At 39.5% G+C, this 18321-nt stretch overlaps 2 protein-coding genes across 7 annotated transcripts; one reads left to right on the top strand and one right to left on the bottom strand.

The window, feature by feature from the left end:
- Positions 1-262: 262 nt before the first annotated feature.
- Positions 263-5124, bottom strand: LOC125227339 (repressor of RNA polymerase III transcription MAF1 homolog). The gene is made up of 4 exons (XM_048131628.1): positions 4421-5124; positions 3587-3707; positions 2857-3134; positions 263-2343 (listed from the first exon to the last, which is right to left on the bottom strand). The coding sequence occupies exons 1-4, from the start codon at positions 4624-4626 to the stop codon at positions 2280-2282; spliced, it is 669 nt and encodes a 222-aa protein (XP_047987585.1). The 5' UTR covers positions 4627-5124; the 3' UTR covers positions 263-2279.
- A 199-nt stretch (positions 5125-5323) lies between these two features.
- On the top strand, positions 5324-17911 carry LOC125227173 (dynein regulatory complex subunit 6-like). Of its 6 annotated transcripts, none has more exons than XM_048131401.1 (10): positions 5324-5541; positions 6077-6140; positions 6825-6975; positions 8041-8294; positions 8601-8663; positions 12068-12154; positions 12458-12917; positions 13348-13538; positions 14492-14620; positions 17503-17911. In XM_048131401.1, the coding sequence occupies exons 1-10, from the start codon at positions 5519-5521 to the stop codon at positions 17569-17571; spliced, it is 1491 nt and encodes a 496-aa protein (XP_047987358.1). In that variant the 5' UTR covers positions 5324-5518; the 3' UTR covers positions 17572-17911. The 6 variants fall into 6 exon arrangements, with proteins under 6 accessions (XP_047987358.1, XP_047987361.1, XP_047987359.1 ...); XM_048131404.1 differs by having other exon boundaries at positions 6077-6150; XM_048131402.1 differs by lacking the exon at positions 5324-5541 and adding an exon at positions 5545-5660.
- Positions 17912-18321: the final 410 nt, after the last annotated feature.

Here is an 18321-nt window from a genome sequence, read left to right as displayed (position 1 = left end):
GACATTTTGGGAAACCTAGTGGATCTTGCTCAGCATCATGGACTCTATCAGCCTACCAATTTTTATCCAAATCGGAGACGTGATCCAAATGTACAAACATAACGGGAATTGCTGTCATCTCTTTTATTTACACGGGAGAGACTATCTTGGTGCGTTTCTATAGCCGATTTATAAAACACAATGTATTGAGGGCGCCACTGAGCAGTCGACGCCCCTAAATATCGGGTTAATTTGTAAAAGTTGAGAATAAATGAATAACGACTTCAGAAAAAAATGTATAATTCAGTGTAATTATGTCGCTAACAATATTGAAAGTGACGCCCTAAAATATAGGCGGATTTCTAAGTGACTTAAAATACGGTTTCCGCTATCCACAATACGCTAATACTTCAAGTTCAGCCAAGTGTCGCTCACACACAAAATCACATTTTACTGAATTATGAACATTTTGAGGCAAAGGCCATCATACAAATGATTTTTTCTTAAAGAGCTTGTACTTGGCAGTAATCTACTGATTTAATGCATAAAACTTACGTTGTTAAAATACAAATAAAGACACGGTTAGTGTACAAGATGTAGAAATTAGATCAATTCTAAGCACCAAGCACTTCCCAAAGCTGAAATAAAGGTTTATACACCAAAATAAAATGTACAATCAAGTACCTATAAAATCTCAAAAAGAAAACAACCATTTTCTGAAGTGTTGCAATTTATTTTGAGATTTTAAACCTGATTAAACTACTTCCAAGTAGGTGTTATATCTATTCGTTCCACTTCCAAACTTCGACATTGACATACATTTTGGTACGAAACATTGAGATCTTAACTCAGCTTTTTTATTTCTATATTTTACAAGTCACACCTAAATCTACAGTCTACACCCTTATACCAGAGATAACTGTAACTATAAATAAATTTGATTATTGTTAAAATTCATACATATTCTGTAAATCTGAATCATGAAAATAAAAAGTAGGTATACAGAAAAAAAAGAAATGCCTCTTATTAAATGCGGCAACCAAAACCAAGTTTCAAGATGTAAAATAACGGCCGGGAAGGCAAAAATTGCTTGAAAGGTACTAAATACAGTGGTTCAAGATTTTGGAAAAAAAAAACCTAAACTCTCTGTAATATATATTCAAGCAATCCTGGTCCCTGCAGAAGTAGGTATGCAATGCCTTTCTCGAAAATACACGGAAATTTGTACCGAACGCTATAAAATTCATTGCAGACATGAACGCTCATTTAATTTTAAATTAGATACTGGTAAGCTATGCATTCAGCCACTCACTGACTTACCAGTCAGTCAGTCACTTCTTAAGAAGTTCCGTGTATGGTTGAGAAAAGATAATAGATACTTATTAAATAATATATTTCGACAATACTTAGTAAAAATGTGTCTGCACCACTCGTTGACTAATAAACCTCATAATTATGTGCAGGTTATATCTGTGTTAGTGAGGTCAGTGAGGTAAAAAAAATGTGCGACCTCTATCAGGTATGTTCTCATCTCTAAACCACGCGAGCCCAAAAATTTATGTAGCAGTTAGCAAGGCTCGCGCAGCGCAGGTCACAGCGATTGGCGCAGACAAAATAAGAAGTTGCCTACAAAGAAAAATACAAAAACGCGAAATCACACCGATGTGGCTTACTCGATATCAACGTGCAGGTGAGAGAATGTTATGTATATCTATAACACTGTCCCGCTCGTACTGTGACATCGGTAACCGCATACAGCATATGAAAATCACCTTAAACTATTTAATATTTGCAGTTTTATACATATTATTATAAAGTACAATTAAAATAAAAACATCATAAAGCTACATTCGATCTTACAGCACATTTATAAAACCATATAGTTTAGACAGTTTCACAAAAGAGAAGATTCCGGAAAATAAAGCTACTGCTAAACAACCTTTTCTACAAATTACCATCACTATATTATTCCACCTTCGATACCACCACTATATTATTAGTATTAGTACACCGAAAATATTTCTGTTTTTCGTTGAATCCTCTAAAACAACTTTATTTAATGTTGAACAAACTTAGATTTATGTGAAAATGTCTAGTTACAATTAACTTATGGGTAAAAATAAAGTAAGCAATTAGTTATTATGTTTAGTTAAGACCCATACAATGCATTTATTTATTTATAATTGCCCACATGTTGATAAAATTAAATGTGACTTAACAATATTGTTAATCTTTAAAATAGGAGTTATTTCAGAGGTGCTCATCTTATTTATTAACATTGAACAATTTTAAACCATTAATTAATTATACTCCTCATCTTCGTCCATAGCGAAATCAACGCCAGAGTCGACCGCGCAGACTGGGCTGCGAAATAAAAATGTGTTTATTGACGCATAATTTATTCAAGGTCGTATTTGGCCGTCCTACGTAAAATGAACTTTCCATAGGCGCTTGTTCTTGCCAATGCACGAGCGGGTGTGTAGTGTAGTTCCGATTATTTTGTAGCTCGGCTTAGGCTATGAAGCGAGTGTTCCGTTATGACGGGTGGACAATTACTCTCAACACTAGTCGATCTCTCGTAAAGCGAAGCGCAAGCGAGTACCGCTGAGCGAGTTTTATCGTTGATAGTTTTTTATCGCTGCAATCAACTAGTGAAGAGCCTTTACCCGGCTGTGTGAACTGCCAGCTATATCAATATAGGTACAGTTATACATATTTTTTTAGACAAAAAACGGTTTCTTGAGACAGAAAACTGGTCATTGTAAATCAATGTCAGAAAATGGGTTAATAACATTTTCCCTGATATACTATGGATATAAGCTAATAATACTAATCAAAAATGAATAATGATTCTATTATATAATAAGATTTACAAACCTCATAGCTCTGCAAGTAAAAAATACAATCCGCTTCAGCTTCTTGTTGTAGAAGAAGTAGTTGAAGACCCAGAGGCAGCCGGGCTCGCCGAAGGGGTCGCTGGCCAGGTCGGGGCTGTAGCTGTAGATGCGGCAGTCGGGCAGCGCCACCTCCTCGTCCACGGCCGCCCACAGCGCCGCGCGCAGCCCGCGCCAGCGCGCGCCGCCCACCGGCGACAGCGCGCCGTCCACCGCGCCCTGCACCCAGCTCAGCGACGGCTCCGCACTGAACTCGCTGCTCTGTGACAGACATACCTTCTTTTATTCACAACTCCATATGCATTTTGGCGGGCTAAGGGTGTGCATGTAAAATACTAATGAAAACCCGTGAGCGAGAACTTATATGCGAGTTTCATTCCATTGGACTATTCTGGATTGTATGTAACTTCAACAGACCGCAATGTAACGAAAATTGCACGCAATAAAGCAGCCTTAAAGGATAAAACTTTTATATTTTATACAAGAAATGTGTTACCCACTGCTTCATTTCAAAGAAACACCAGGAAACAGAAAGGTAAAAAATAATGCCTAAATTATTCATTATTTTAATTTACAAAAAAATATATTTGTTTTTACACATTTATCTGCCATCAGCTTGTTTTAGCCACATTAAGAATTTCTGTCTAAAACCAGCTCATAGTAGATAAAAGTGTAAAAAACACACCTCCACAAACTATCAAATCTCTAGTTACCTTTGCCATTGAAAAATCATAATCTGGAAAGGCAGAATTCAATGTCGCAATTAAATAGAAGAGTGTCTTCCGTGAGATTGTGTCGCACAGCACACCATCCTCATCCCCAGACAAGCTCCGACTGCAATATTGCAAAACAACACACATTAAGTTGAACACTATTCCATGAAAGGTAAACATTCCAGTGTATAACAGATTCATTACAGAAGTTGACACTATATTTTCTTAAATAATAAAGAATAGAATAGAATAGTTTTTTATAACTGATGAGTAGTTTTATAAATGCTTAGCATAGTGCACAGTGCAAAATGTGTAACTGTGTTAAATAGTAGTTTAAAATGATTAACAATCTTAATAGAATATAATTATTTAATGAACTTAGCATAGTGCACAGTGCAAAATGTGTAACTGTGTTAAATAGTAGTTTAAAATGATTAACAATCTTAATAGAATATAATTATTTAATGAACACAACTATGTTAGATAAACTTCATAATGTTTACTACTTCTGTGACAATTCTAGAATATGATAAACAACAAACAGTTAAAATAACATGTTGTTTGAATACAGACATATAGCATTCAGATAAGGTTCATTAACACTTTAATGATTACTTTTTTACAGTTTTAGTAGAACTATTAAAATTGTTTTACTTATGGTTAATTAAATTAAATAATGTTTTCATACTCTTTAGAGCAATGAAAATCAGCCACTTTCTTATACTGATTGTAAAGTGATGTCTTCATTGCTTTAAAAATGAATTGCTATACCAAATCATGAGACATCAAAATAGTTTCATTCATTTATACATTTAAAAAATCCGGGGGAGATACCTATACATGACCCCTTCAGGTGGAGACAGGGCTTGCAGGTCACGGGAGGTCTCTCCATCAGCAGTGAATCGTTTATAGAAAGCTTTCTCAGTTCCAGCCATTTTGCAACTGTAGCTCTCTACGCGGCTCTGCACAGCGCTATCACCGTTCAGGATTGACAGGGCGCTGCTCAGGGCCTCTAGGCGACCACTCTCCAAGAGTTTCATTTTTTCAGTTTCTCTATTTACGACGCAACAAGACTTTACCCACACACAGTTCTTGCTATTGAAACTGTAAAATTATTCGTGCAGCTGGGTGCACTACTTCTGTACATAGCCGAGGGGTGTATGAATATTCCTTTTCTTTTGGAATGAAGAAGCTTCACACTCGGAATCAGATTCGTCTTCTGTTCTTCTTCAGCGCTGGTGGAATGCGGGTACATCACAAATAAGAAAAGAAAGTTTAGTTTACAAATCGCTATATAACGAAGCAAAAGTATTTTTAGCTTGTTAAGAGTTTGGCCAAGATCGCGTCCACTTCACTTCACTTGTCCTACAAAAACTGAACAAACACAATTTTGTGCTAGAGATCAAAATCCATAGAAGACATCGTCGTAAAATTTTACTGATAATGATATTTTAAGTTATTTACACGAAACAATTTACACTTAACAATTTTTACACAAATTTACAAACAAAGAAGGAAAATAGAAATTGTTGATTTCGCAGCCATCAAACGAGTATAGACAAAACTAGAAAACTTGAAAAACAATATTATCTATGGTTATTGTTTGAGGACAAGATTGAACAGCTGCATTATCAAATATTTATGAATAATAGTTATGAAAATACGGCTGAGAGCTGTCAATTGTCATTTGATTTTGACATTTGCCACATTTTTGTTTACGCACGAGTTTTTGTGACGGTTTATAATTTTGCAAATTTGTGTATTGATGCTGAACTTTTTATAAGTCTAACGTTAGTAACTGAATACTGGGAAAGAATTCGCTACCCTACTAAGATTGAAGATTTTGTAATTTTTACTTGTTTCCGTGGAGTATACCACGGGCTCATAGAGGTCGCGCCTGCGTATCTAGCACGGTGCGGGGAAATCCCTAAAATGTCTGAATCCCCGCTGATCGAGTAAGCTAATCTTTAAAGACATGTAACGCCCTGTTTAATATATCGTTTTTGATTAGCAAAAAAAGCCTCAGAGGGCTGTAATACTCAAGCAAGCCAAAAGTTGAAAAAACTACCAGGCCGTGAGCAGACGCCGATTTTGTTGATCATCACTTCCCAAGTTCCCATCCCTAATTCACGAATTGTAGCTATGGTATATTGTAGCTATATTGAGGTAGCTTGGCAGCTAAAATCCCCAAACACAATAAAATATTCCAATCTTACAATCTGAAATGAAACTGTTTTTAGATGATTCTTTAGATGCTGCAAACCAGAAAATTCTGTGGCTATATAAACACCAAAACTATTTTTATTATTTGTTGCATCCTGATTATGATAATGTTAGGTGAAAGTGTTTTTATTCCCCTGAATAGGGTCAGTTAGTAAATTATATAATTATTTATAGAGTCTACTCAGGCATTAAAAGACACCTTTCATACAGTAGGTAAGAAGGTATGTGGAATTATATCTTTTTAATATTTTTTATTCATTTTTACAGTGATGAACCTACTTCTAAAAAACACCGCATTGATGAAAATGGTGAAGTGGATAGAAATGATGATGTAAGACTTTGTATGTTGGCATTATTTATTATTCTCATTTATGAAAGTCAAAACATATGGGCACTAAAATGGTATCTTACAACTTATGACAAGCAAACCTTATCAGCAATAAAATCAACAAATTTTAAGTAGTGGTTTGATTTTTTTCATAAAAATTTTGAATTTTTTTACTGTAAAAGTTTGCTTGCAAACTATACAATCAGATTGAGGTATTGATTAGTATAAGAAACAGAGGAAAACAATGAAAAATATGGAATGATGACATCATTAGACTCCGCAGAAAATAATTGGGAGCATACTGCGGAAAACAAAATCAAATGGAAGAAGTTGGAGGAGGCTTTACCCTCAAGGGATCACACATCAATATACAATAAAAAATAATATAGCAACATATGGGATGTGTGAGAACAAAGTTAAATAATAAATTAATTTTATTTCAAGCTCATACAATTTAGATCCAAATGAATCTATAAGTATGAAATTCTTAGTAGATTTATGAGCCAAAAATTATTTTGCTGTTAAATAAATATTCTGTTGTAAGATCAATTATTACAGATGTGTATTATTGAGCAACATTGTCTTTGACACACTAAAAAAATATATTGAAATGTAACAATTTGTAGCTAGCTGGAAATTAATTCTTTGAAAAATTTAATTTGACTTGCCTGTCAACTTATTTTCCAGATTGAAATGAATGCTGATGAGCCAACCATATTGGAATGTCTAAACAGTGATGTCCTGAGGATTATATTTGGCGAATTGAGCACTGCTGACATTTTAGGCTCAGTAGCAGTTAGCAGGAAGTGGCGTAATGCAATACTGGAATATTTAAAAGGTTGTCTTTTTACTCATTAAAATAATTTATTTTATTTTTATGTGGCTGTTTTACCTCAAGAGGCCACTTCGGTCCGGGGCCATCCACATTTTTTTCTAAGTTATATTATTACGTCAAACACAATTTGAAGGTGGAGGATCTTGGAACTAGACCAGAGAGAATAACGCCCCCCTCTCTCCACAAAAAAGGAATGGTGGTTAATGGACCACCACTGGGAAAATGTTATTAATAGTACCATACAATCTGATTATGGCTAAGAAAGCCGATGGCAGATGAAACTTCAAAAAAAAAAAAAACACAATTTCAAATTTTTGGACTCCTCCCCTCTATGTCACGCTTTTTTGTATGCACATGGATTGTCACATTTAGTATGTCCCCTCCCCCCACCTACTTGCTGTGACGTAATATATGGATGACGCCCATACATAGCTATTTACGAGTTTAAGAATTGAGGGAAGGCATGGATAAATTCGCACACATCCAGCAGGCCTCCGTGGCGTAGTTGGGAGCGTGGCTGGCTCCGGCAAAGCCAGAAAGTCGCAGGTTCGAGTCCTGCCGGAGATGTGAATATTTCCATATTTTTTCTCATGTTCAGTTCAGTTTTCACTATGACACCTTTGTCATCAGGCTTAAGAAGGCTACCACGTTCGACTTCCAGTGTCTTGCCTCCCGTGAGTTCCAGTCTCACCCAAGGCAGACATTTCCCAAATTTATTTTCGTTAGACTGCGTAAGCTCAACGTAAAATCGATCGCATTTTCCAAGTGGTATACATACATACATACATACAATAACGCCTGTATCCCATAAAGGGGTAGGCAGAACACATGAAACCACTAAAGCTTCAGTGCAAGTGGTATGGTTAATGAAATACATGTATGTAGCTAAGTAGCTATGAGGGCATAAGTATATCTTTTATACTATACCCATTTTTATTCTCAAAGTTAACTATGCTGCGAAGTAGGAGCGGGAATAGTTATAATTACAAATTTAGAGCACTAACTCCATCTATGAATCTAAACTCTCGTTTGTCCTGACTAACTTGTGTAACTGTTTTTATATTCCAGGTTCACATTACTGCTTCGAACACTACTATTTGCATAGATTACATTTCGTGCCTCGTCTCCTCGGCTTAATAAATATCAATGACGGGCGTGGAAGTCGCTCGACGCCTTTTGATATGAGCCATGGTGATCTGAGTAATTTGAAAACTAAGATCACGGAGTTGGGCCCTGGCATTGTGAAGATTATATTGGATTGCCTTAACGAGAACATCTTGAAAACTATCGTCCAGAATTGTCCCAATTTAAGGGAACTTATGGTATGTTATTGCTACTATTTTAGGTCTTTCTTAGGAGTTTAGCTATTTTAACATATTTAGTATAAAAGTTTCGGTTTCAGAAAAAACATCAAAACCAAATTATGCTTCCTCTATCCAAAATCCATTTCACTGCTAGAGACTAGCTGATGCGCGCAGCTACAGCCCCAGCCTAATATGAACTATAATGCCTTGTGACAATGCTCACACAGTATCAGTTTTCAGACATGGCAAAACGTATGATGGCAGTAACTCGGTAAGTATCTTTTGGTATTGATATTATAATTAATCAAATGAAATTATTTGTAGGTAGTTGGAATGACAAGAGAACATCCTGCCCACGATGCAATTGGTCAAAATGGAACACAACAGGTATTGTAAGAGCCCAATAACAGCCTGGCAAAAAAGGGTAGAAAATAATAGGGGCGCCACCGTCTATGTAAACCGTTTTGCATGTGGCAACTATTGAGTCACTTTTGTATCAGAAAAGCATAGAGGAATAAGTAAGGGAAGAGTTGTACCTCCATACATCAGTAAATGCGGGTTATTTGTATAGGCATAGTTAAGTGACATCTAGCGACAATCACGCGTCAATTACGCGTCAAATAGCGTGAATTATCAGTACCACTACTCGATACTAGGTGGCAACTGTGTCTCGTCTGCCAAAAATTTAATATTAGAACAGTTTAAAACTTATATTACAAGCAGAAGGAATTGAAAACAGAATACTGATTAATACTATTGTAATATTAGCTAAAAATTGGTGAGCATTAGACTTTTCGTTCGTCGCGACATCTATTGACAAGTAGCAGTACTGATAATTTACGCTAGTTGACGCGTGATTGTCGATAGATGTCACTTAACTATGCCTATACAGGCTATACAAATAACCCGCATTTACTGATGTATGGAGTTACAACTCTTCCTTACTTATTCCTCTATACAGAAAAGTAAGTGTTGCTACGATAAAAAAAATGGTTCCATTTCTACTCGTTTTTGCTAAGACTGAAGACTTGTTTAGTGTTGCAGTCCGTGTCCGTGATGAAATTACGGCCTGGGACAGTTCTTTATCAGTGCAAGCCGAGTGGGAAATGGTGAAGTCTCTTCTCAAGGACGCCGCGGGGAGGGTTTTTGGGTACCAAAAGGCGAAGTCTCGCGATTGGGTACTCGAAAACGAGGAGCACTTGGTTCCCCTTATCAACTTAAAGCGGCACGCCTTCATAAATTTCCGCCTTAATCCTTGTCACTCTACACGAAAAGAGCTGAAGAAGGCAAAAGCGTCACTCCAGTGCACCTGTCGTTTTTATGCAAACGCATACTGGACAGAACTCTGCCAAAGAATTCAGGCAAGCGCAGACGCAGGAAACATAGGTGGTGTTTATGAGGCCATTAAGCGACCTCTCGGACCTACTACAAAAAAGACGGCCCCTCTAAAAGAATCTGACGGCTCTGTCATAACAAACAGCAGTCGCCAGATGGCAAGATGGGTGGAACACTACACCGGGTTATATTCGTGCCCAGTCGACATTCGACCAGAAACTGAGGGGCTAATCCCGATCCTGGACACTTGACACTTGGCATGAGTTGGACTCCGCACCTACCGTAGAGGAACTTTACCTGGCCGTCAAGCAGCTTAAAAATGGCAAAAGTCCGGGCAAAGACGAAGTCTACACCAAAATCGTCATGTTAAAGTGCATCCTTCCTGTCCTTCACTACCACCTGACCAAATGCTGGGAACCAAACCTTCTGAGGTGTTTCCCTTGCGCTATGAGATGGGGTTCTTCAAGAAGCAGGTATTTAGGGTTCTCAAAGGTCGGCAACGCATAAGTGGCTCCCCTGATGTTGCTTATGTCCATAGGCGGCGATGACTGCTTACCATCAGGCGGCTCGTCTGCTCGTTTGCTGCCTATTTCATAAAAAAAAAGAACAAGGCTGCGCTGCGTGCCTCAGGATATGCGTGATGCTAATATCGTCACTCTTTACAAAGGCAAAGGCGACCGCGGTGATTGCAACAATTACCGCGGAATATCCCTCCTCAGCATAGTCGGCAAAGCTTTTGCTAGAGCAAACCTTAGCCAAATTACAGAAACTAGCTGACCGCGTATATCCAGAGGCACAATGCGGTTTTCGGTCCCAACGGTCGACTGTCGATATGATTTTTTCACTCAGACAGTTACAGGAAAAGTGTAGGGAGCAAAACAGTCCTCTTGTAGTAGCTTTTGTCGATCTCAACAAGGCTTTTGATACTGTGAGCAGGGAGGGGCTATATTCGGTTCTTGTCAGTATCGGTTGCCCTCCAAAGCTCCTGAAGATAGTGCAGTCATTCCACGATGGTATGGAGGCCACAATCCTTCACAACGGCGAAACATCGGCTCCCTTCGACGTACGCCGTGGCGTTCGTCAAGGTTGTGTACTGGCACCTACTCTCTTTGGAATATTCTTTTCTGTACTCATGAAGGTTGCTTTTGGAGTTGACCTACAGGGGATACACCTGTACACAAGAGCCGATGGTCAGATGTACAATCTAGCGAGGCTTAAGTCCAAACGACATAGAGAGGACTTCTTTGTAGACAGCCTTCTCTTTGCTGACGACGCTGCTTTCGTCGCTCACAGTGAGTCTCAGCTCCAGACCATCATGGACAAATTTGAGCAAAGCGTGTGACCTCTTTTCCATATCGATTAATGCCAAGAAGTCCGTCATACTGGCGCAAGGATGTTGAGAACAGCCAACGATCGTGCTTAACGGCGCACCTCTAGAGGTGGTTAGCAAGTTTTGCTACCTTGGCTCGCTTGTGTCGGGCAATCTTTCGCTTGACGCGGAGATCGACTCCCGCATCGGCAAAGCGGCCACCACGTTCGGGAGGCTCCGTACAAGGGCTTGGGACAATAATGCTTATTTACCAAGCGTGTGTCCTAAGTACACTTCTGTACGGAGCGGAAACCTGGACATCGTATGCAAAACAAGAACGCCGGCTGAACTCCTTTCACATGCGCTGTTTGCGGAGCATACTGCATGGGAATGACATGGAAGGATCGCGTGACAAACGAGTCTGTTCTAGGTGAGGCACAGCTCCCTAGTATCACAGCCATACTCAAGAAGAGAAGACTGAGGTGGCTTGGGCATGTGTATCGAATGGAGCAGACTCGTTTACCACGTCAAATCTTGCTGGGAGAGGATGCAGATGCAAAAAGACCGGTCGGACGGCTAATGCTGCGCTTTAAAGATTGCGTGAAGCGTGACATGGTTTCCTTTGACATCCCATGATTCCCATGCAACCAGTGGCAGCAATTGGCCGAAAACCGACCCATGTGGCGTCGTGCTGTCCACGACGGTCAATCAAAGCACGACAATGCCTGGTTTTCCTATTTGAAAGATAAACGCATTAGGCGCCACGAGCAGGCCTCCAACCCCCGCCCACCTGGGGGGGCATACACTTGCCGCGTATGTGGACGAGGGATTCGCTCTGAATTGGGCTCCATAGCCACGAACGCAAGTGTCGTTCGAAATAGTTCGGATGCTGCTTAAATCATCTGTCACAGATGTAAAGGCCTACATACCTATATACACGGTGCGAAAACTCGCTCGCGGGTTTTATTTTATTGCGGTTATTGACTGGTGTGCTGTATGTAACCTCAGCAGTCCACAATGTAAGTAGGTAACTTATATTGCATGCGAGTTCTCGCACCGTGTAAATCAGATCGTGTATATAAAATTGATGCGTATGCTGCTTTTAATTGACTTTTTGTTATTTTTGGGTAACTCTTTCTGTTAACAGTGTGAGTTGCTGTCGTTTAATGAAGAAGTCCGGCAATGCTTGAAGGAGTTGCAGCTGAAACGTGTCATGTTCATCGAGTGCAAGGCTGTAAGTATTTTGCATTAAAAAAAAGAAGCAATTGGTAATGATTTGTATTGAAAGGGGACAAAGTTGTTTAACTGCTCGTACTAAAATTTACACCCAAGCAAGAGAACAATTCCAATATTGAACTGCGACCGTAGCGAGTGGTTCGAAAACTAGAATATTTATAGTTGCAAGGATTTTTTTTTTTTATTTTAATACCATGTCGGTGGTCAGAAGAAAAAGCATATGTGTCATTAAGTAAAAAGACTCAGCTACCGGGTACACTTGGTGCTGCTGATTCAATATTTATAGTAAGTTTTTTTTCAGGTCACCGATGATTATATCAGGGAATTCCTTAAGGGCGACTCAATCGAAGAACTTATACTCGCTCGTTGCTCATCAGTTGAAGGAGATTGTTTATCTTGTCTGAGCCAGAATAAGGAAAATAAGTTAAAATCCCTTCGTATAGTCGCTTGCGGATTGGAGTTCTTGGAACCCGAAGTAATCGACAACCTGACCGAGCTCACAACGCTCGACTTGAGCAACCACTCGTTAGACTTACTGGGATATGTACCCCGCCTGCTGAACAAGACGAGCAATTTGGAATGTTTAGTTTTGAATTGTTATCCTTATTCGGATGTGGCCGACGAGATCGTGGAGTGCTTCGAGCGGCTCCCCCGGCTGAGGCACCTGAGCCTGTGTTGGAACGACAACGTGGACGACGAGTGGCTGGAGGCCGTGGCGGAGGGCTGCCCGGGGCTGCAGACTTTGGACATTGAGACTAAAAGTGAGCACTTTGTATTGTAACTATATTATTGTTAAGTTATACTCGGGCACACCATCTTTGTCATTAGAAAAAGGCGGTAAATTAAAACATTTAGGTACTCACTTATCCTTTTAGGACTTGAAATCCCTCAAGGGATAAGTTCGCCTTTGTACTTCATATCTCAATGTATGTTGTTTTTAATGTGTTTTTGTACAATAAAGAGTTACTACTACTACTTATTTAGGGTTGACTTCACATAGAAATATTGATTTGTTATGAATGTTTATGACTGTTATGAGGCCTCGTTTATGGAAATTATCATTTCCGAGTTAAAAGCCAAACCCATCTCCAGTTCCAGACAGCCAGTTCCTCCGACTTAGGAGAGGGTTTAATTTATGTAGATATTTCGTATAGATAATTTGTATGTATAATGATAGACTAAATCTTGTAGCGTACTATGCAATGAACTCTGGTTGCGTTGCAGCTTCCGGTTTCCGGGCGGACCGCCGCACGGTGACGGCGGCGGGCGTCCTGGCGCTGTGCCGCGCCGCGCCGCAGCTCGAGCACCTGGGCGTGGCCGGCAACGCCGACGTCTCCGACGCCACGGTGGCCGCCGTCGCGCGCGCCTGCCCCAAGCTCGAGGTAAGGCTGATACTCCACTATCATATGTTTGTCATATGGCCGCTGTACACATGGGGCCAACGGTTGGACCAACCCCTTGGCCACGCGTGTAGAGGGCTACTTGGTTGGCAGTTGGCGCCGGCGCTGGCCGGCCAACCGACTGGTGTCGGTTTTTTGTCCACACATCAAAGGATCTTGGCGCCAATGGCCAACTGTGTTCACACGTTGGCGCCTCATTCAGGGTAAATGTTTAATGTATTGCCTAAAAAAGATAAATGTGCTTATCAGAATATATAAAAAAAATTTAATATTTCAGATAATTTAATTTTATCACGAAGTTATTATTTATTAATTAAATTTTGCTGACAACGTGAATGACCTAGAATTACCTAGCCTTTTCCATTTTACGTCCATTATGAAGAGCCAATGCCAAGCGATTGGTTCACCAATGTGTAAACAGCGACTCTTATCTCGGCCAAGGGGCTGCTCCAAGGGTTGGCCCCATGTGTACAGCGGCCTATAGAAATATGATCACAGGCATCAACGTTGGAGAAAAAGGGAGGCATACAGACCTATGATCATATTTCTATGATAAACATATGATAGTGGACTATCTGACTAAGTCCGTTTTCACATTATCCGATCCGATATCGGATGTCGGATGGATTTCAATGGAAAAAATCCAAGATGGCGCCTGTAATGTATGGGATATCGGATCGGATAATGTGAAAACGCACTAAGAATGGTGGCCCGACATGTACTAAACCATGCTCAACTGTAACGTTCATGTTCCTCACCCGTGACGCCACATGCGTGCCAATTATGTGTGTTCGTGAATTATTTATTCATAAGACTCGAGGAAAACTTGTTATTAAATGAATTATGATATATGAAAGATTCAGATATTGGAGTTGGAGCCTACTTTGTATCTGGCGTGTTCACCATTTAACTTCTAACCCATTTGTCTCTTACAGTCCATGGATTTGCGCGGTTGTGCGCGAATAGCGCAGAACCTGGACGTTCTGAGGGCGCTGGCGGCGCCGGCGCGCGCCGCGGGCCCGCTGCGGCTGCGGCTCGCGCGCACCGCCGCCGACCGGAGCCAGGTAACATGACTCCTATGTGTCTTTTCCCTCCTACCCTGTCCCACTCCCACGTTGTGGGGTCGGTACAGCATGTCTTCCTCTTTCATTCTCCACTATCTTTCGTCATCTCAACATTCGTGATGCCTATGTATGAGTACACTAAAGTTTGATCCACACAGCGCACGGCCCGCGCCCTGTTTGTGTGAACGTGTGCATATAAAACTAATTAGTTGAACTGAATAAACGCGTAGAGGGCCCGTGAAGGTCCCGCACCCGACCCGCGCACTATTGCTTTGTGAACACAGACCACCCATATAACCATAATCGGTCGCCGTTCCTACGCAAATCCTCCTATTTTGTGTACACACAGGTCTTCGGTTCTCAATGCTTAGTCGCAGTACGGTCGACGTTTAGTCGCGGCGACCCAAATGGGGACGATTGGTAACAGGCACAAATGGTCACAGAAGTGACAGAAGTGTGCACTACGCGTGCACACATTGTTACCGTTTGGCGACTACTTTCCCAAAATCATTCGTTCATTTCATTCTTTTCAAATGGCGACTGTCAGAGACGTCAAAGTAAAAAAGAAATAAAATCATTTGACATTAAAATGTAATGGCGTAAGAATTTGTTAAAGATAAAATATTGTTTGCATTTGTAATATAATGTGGGCTAATTACCATGGCCAATTAAATTGCTCGAGTGATTTCATAAAATAAGTCTAAATTTATCAACGCGCCATCAATTTACCTCAGTTTAACCAGTAATAATATTATTGACTACTCGGTGTTTGCGTGTTATGTATATTGATTGGTGAAGTTTTAGTGCTCCGGTGCATATACTATACTGAAATAATAAAAATAATGCCTAGAAAACCAATAAAGTTGTTAAAATATGGATTAAGACGGTAATATTCCATGTAAAAAACAGTCGCCAAACGTTCACCAAACGGTCGACAAACGGTCGCAAAATGGTCGCAGCGTACACGCGTGACCGAAAGCAAAATGGCTTCTTGTATTAATTTTTTCCAGGTATCCTCAAACTTTATAAACAATTAAATATGCCGTCGTACTCAGTTGCCCTCACTAAAGAAGATTAAAAAAAATTGTAACGTGCGTACCGAGCTGCTGGGTTGTAAAGGATCGGGGATCATATTATTATGGTCTTCTATAGAGCAACTAGTATTTTGCGGCATTTCACAACTGACACTTGTTGAAGTAGTCGTCATTAATATTACTATCAACATTAATTTCAGCGATCTGTACTTCTTTTGTCAAGATTTTTGTATAGATAAGTGTCTACAAATTTGTAATGTTAAAGAGACATAAATAAAACGTAGTAGAGTAAATAATGTGTTTTTTTTGTAACCCAAACAAAATACTTGTAGATACGAGTGCGGAAAAGAGGAAAATCGATACGAGTAGCGATGAATTAATACACGAACGAAGGGAGTGTTTTAAATCGACACGAGTTGTGAATGTCCTTTTCGCACGTGTATCGTACGACGATTTTCAGTACCTAAATCTAAGCTAAGAGTTTCGACCAGACAAGAAAAGAATCATTGCTTGATTTGCTCGCACTACTGCGTTAAAAAAGCAGCATCTGTACTGAAAAAAACTATCATTGCGCAACAGAAATTCTATTAATATCACAGTAAATACTCTATTTCATTTGATTCCTACTTTTATTGTGTAAAGCAACACTACACTTCATTTTTATCAATAAGAATTAAAAATTATATATTTAATACATTAAGTAACTATAAAGTGCTTATCTATTTGTATTATCATTCTGCACTTTTCTTAACTTTCCCACATTTCTATAAAATGTCGAAGAGTGCTTAAATGGTCGTCGTCGTTTATTATTATTTAATTCGCTCATATTTAAATGATTCAAAGCAACCAGTCCACAACTTCACAAGACAGTTTGAGAAACCTTCGTATTTCAGATTGTCATTTGCGGATACAGTGGTTTAGGAGCAGTTCGGTAATCAGACCTACACATGTGTGTACAAATTCTGTCAATGTCACTGTCAAAAACCGTTCTGACAGTGACAATGACAGCCACAAATTCGTCCACATGTTGTTACCGTTATGTGTGCAAACGTCGACTAATAAAGTGTCGTTAAAAGTCATTCTGACAGTGACATTGACAGCCACAAATTCGTACACATTTTGTTACCGTAACGAGTGCACACGACGACTACATTTTGTTATTGTATCAATACGGTCGCATTGTTTGCACGACGTTACCACGCGTTATGTCACATTTGACAGTTAGTTACTGATTTGAAGATTTTGCGACTGAAATGGTTGTATGGGCAACCCCTATAGACATCCATTACAAAACGACTCGCGGTCGCCAGCCTTCCTAGTATTTGCACTGATATAAGCGCGGGCGCTCGCCGTGCCCGATCAGTAGCGACCAAGTAACAGACCCGAAAGCAGCGCGTGTTTTTCGCAGTAAAAAAATTGAAAAAGGGTATTTTGATGTCTTAAAGATGTCCACCTGTAGTGTGAAATGGTGTGGAAAGGTAACAAGAAGCTCAAATTTAAAAACAGACGTCATTACATTCCACATAAAAGTCATATTTATAATTTATTCAGAGCCGGCATAGGTCAACTTACATTGGCCACTTACGCGTCAGTAGAGGGACAGTCATACTTCTGTCCCTTTTCATCTGGCGCGACTGCCCGCCGTCCTTGAAACGGCCAATCACAGCGCGCTTAACACATTCCCCGCCCGCTCCTCGCACCCCTGGCACTGGTGACTCGTATCGCGAACAAAATATACAAGATTTCTACTCTATAGGAGGTTCTCTGTGTTTGTGAATTAAGCTTAATATAGGTAAATTCACAACAGTTGGCACGAATAGAACGAATGAGAGTTTTTTTTTGTTTCAGTTTCAGACGCCGCCACAAGGAGTAATTTTTGACTTCGTGGACGCTCCGAGGTTGTTCAAATTAGTGTAATCAATACCTACATACAAAGTAAACTATTTCAGGGTATGATCATAACTCAAGTTATTAATTATTTTAATATTCCAAAGTACTTATAAAGTTAAGTTTTAGAAGTATTTGTTACATTTTTTAATATAATTATGGCGTACAAATCTTCTCCATTTATCGCATCTCCCTCACCTGTTGCAAACTTAACAGGTTGACCTAATTTGTCGTACATTTTCCTTTTATTATACATACAGCTGAAGGGGATATGATTTAGGTAAGTGTAACGCTATGTGATTTTTATGAACAGACTGTTATTAGATAGTGATCGCCATATTAGATATGTATAAGTATTACCACAGAATATATAATAGTACAAGTACAGAAGGCCCACTGCTTTGATGTTCACGAAATGCCGCCTTTTTAAATGCCTACAAAATTCTAACAAAGAAACGAGCCGCACGTGCGCAGCGTCGGATGATAGGGTTGCCTATGGATTAAAACGGATTAATATTCAAATATAATGTTATAATTACTATTATATTTAAGTCTTGAGTACTTTGTAGGTATATTATACAGTATATATTTTTGGTTAAGTCCCAACATTACAAGTCTTATTGAACTTTTCCGTGGGACTTAATCAAAAGTACAGCTAGATCTGTGTAAGATTGTCCTATTTTATTCATGATGTCTATTTAACTAAGCATTATTAGCCATTCCACACGCGGACATCGCATATGAACCTTAAAAAAACTCGCGACGTAAAGTAACTATAGA

Source organism: Leguminivora glycinivorella, chromosome 6 (assembly GCF_023078275.1).
Source record: "Leguminivora glycinivorella isolate SPB_JAAS2020 chromosome 6, LegGlyc_1.1, whole genome shotgun sequence".
NCBI lineage: Eukaryota > Metazoa > Arthropoda > Insecta > Lepidoptera > Tortricidae > Leguminivora > Leguminivora glycinivorella.
Note: the sequence above shows the minus strand (reverse complement) of the source record. Positions and strands in the feature narration are given on the sequence as shown.

Excerpts from the sequence above, each read along its gene's own strand:
- LOC125227339 (XM_048131628.1), bottom strand. The coding sequence starts at position 4,626 with ATGAAACTCTTGGAGAGTGGTCGCCTAGAGGCCCTGAGCAGCGCCCTG. Across the intron at positions 3,708-4,420 it reads CCTGAAGGGGTCATGTATAG|TCGGAGCTTGTCTGGGGATG; the intron begins GTATCTCCCCCG and ends GCAATATTGCAG. Across the intron at positions 3,135-3,586 it reads ATGATTTTTCAATGGCAAAG|AGCAGCGAGTTCAGTGCGGA; the intron begins GTAACTAGAGAT and ends TGTCTGTCACAG.
- LOC125227173 (XM_048131399.1), top strand. The coding sequence starts at position 5,811 with ATGAAACTGTTTTTAGATGATTCTTTAGATGCTGCAAACCAGAAAATT. Across the intron at positions 8,295-8,600 it reads CCAATTTAAGGGAACTTATG|GTAGTTGGAATGACAAGAGA; the intron begins GTATGTTATTGC and ends AATTATTTGTAG. Across the intron at positions 8,664-12,067 it reads GTCAAAATGGAACACAACAG|TGTGAGTTGCTGTCGTTTAA; the intron begins GTATTGTAAGAG and ends TTCTGTTAACAG.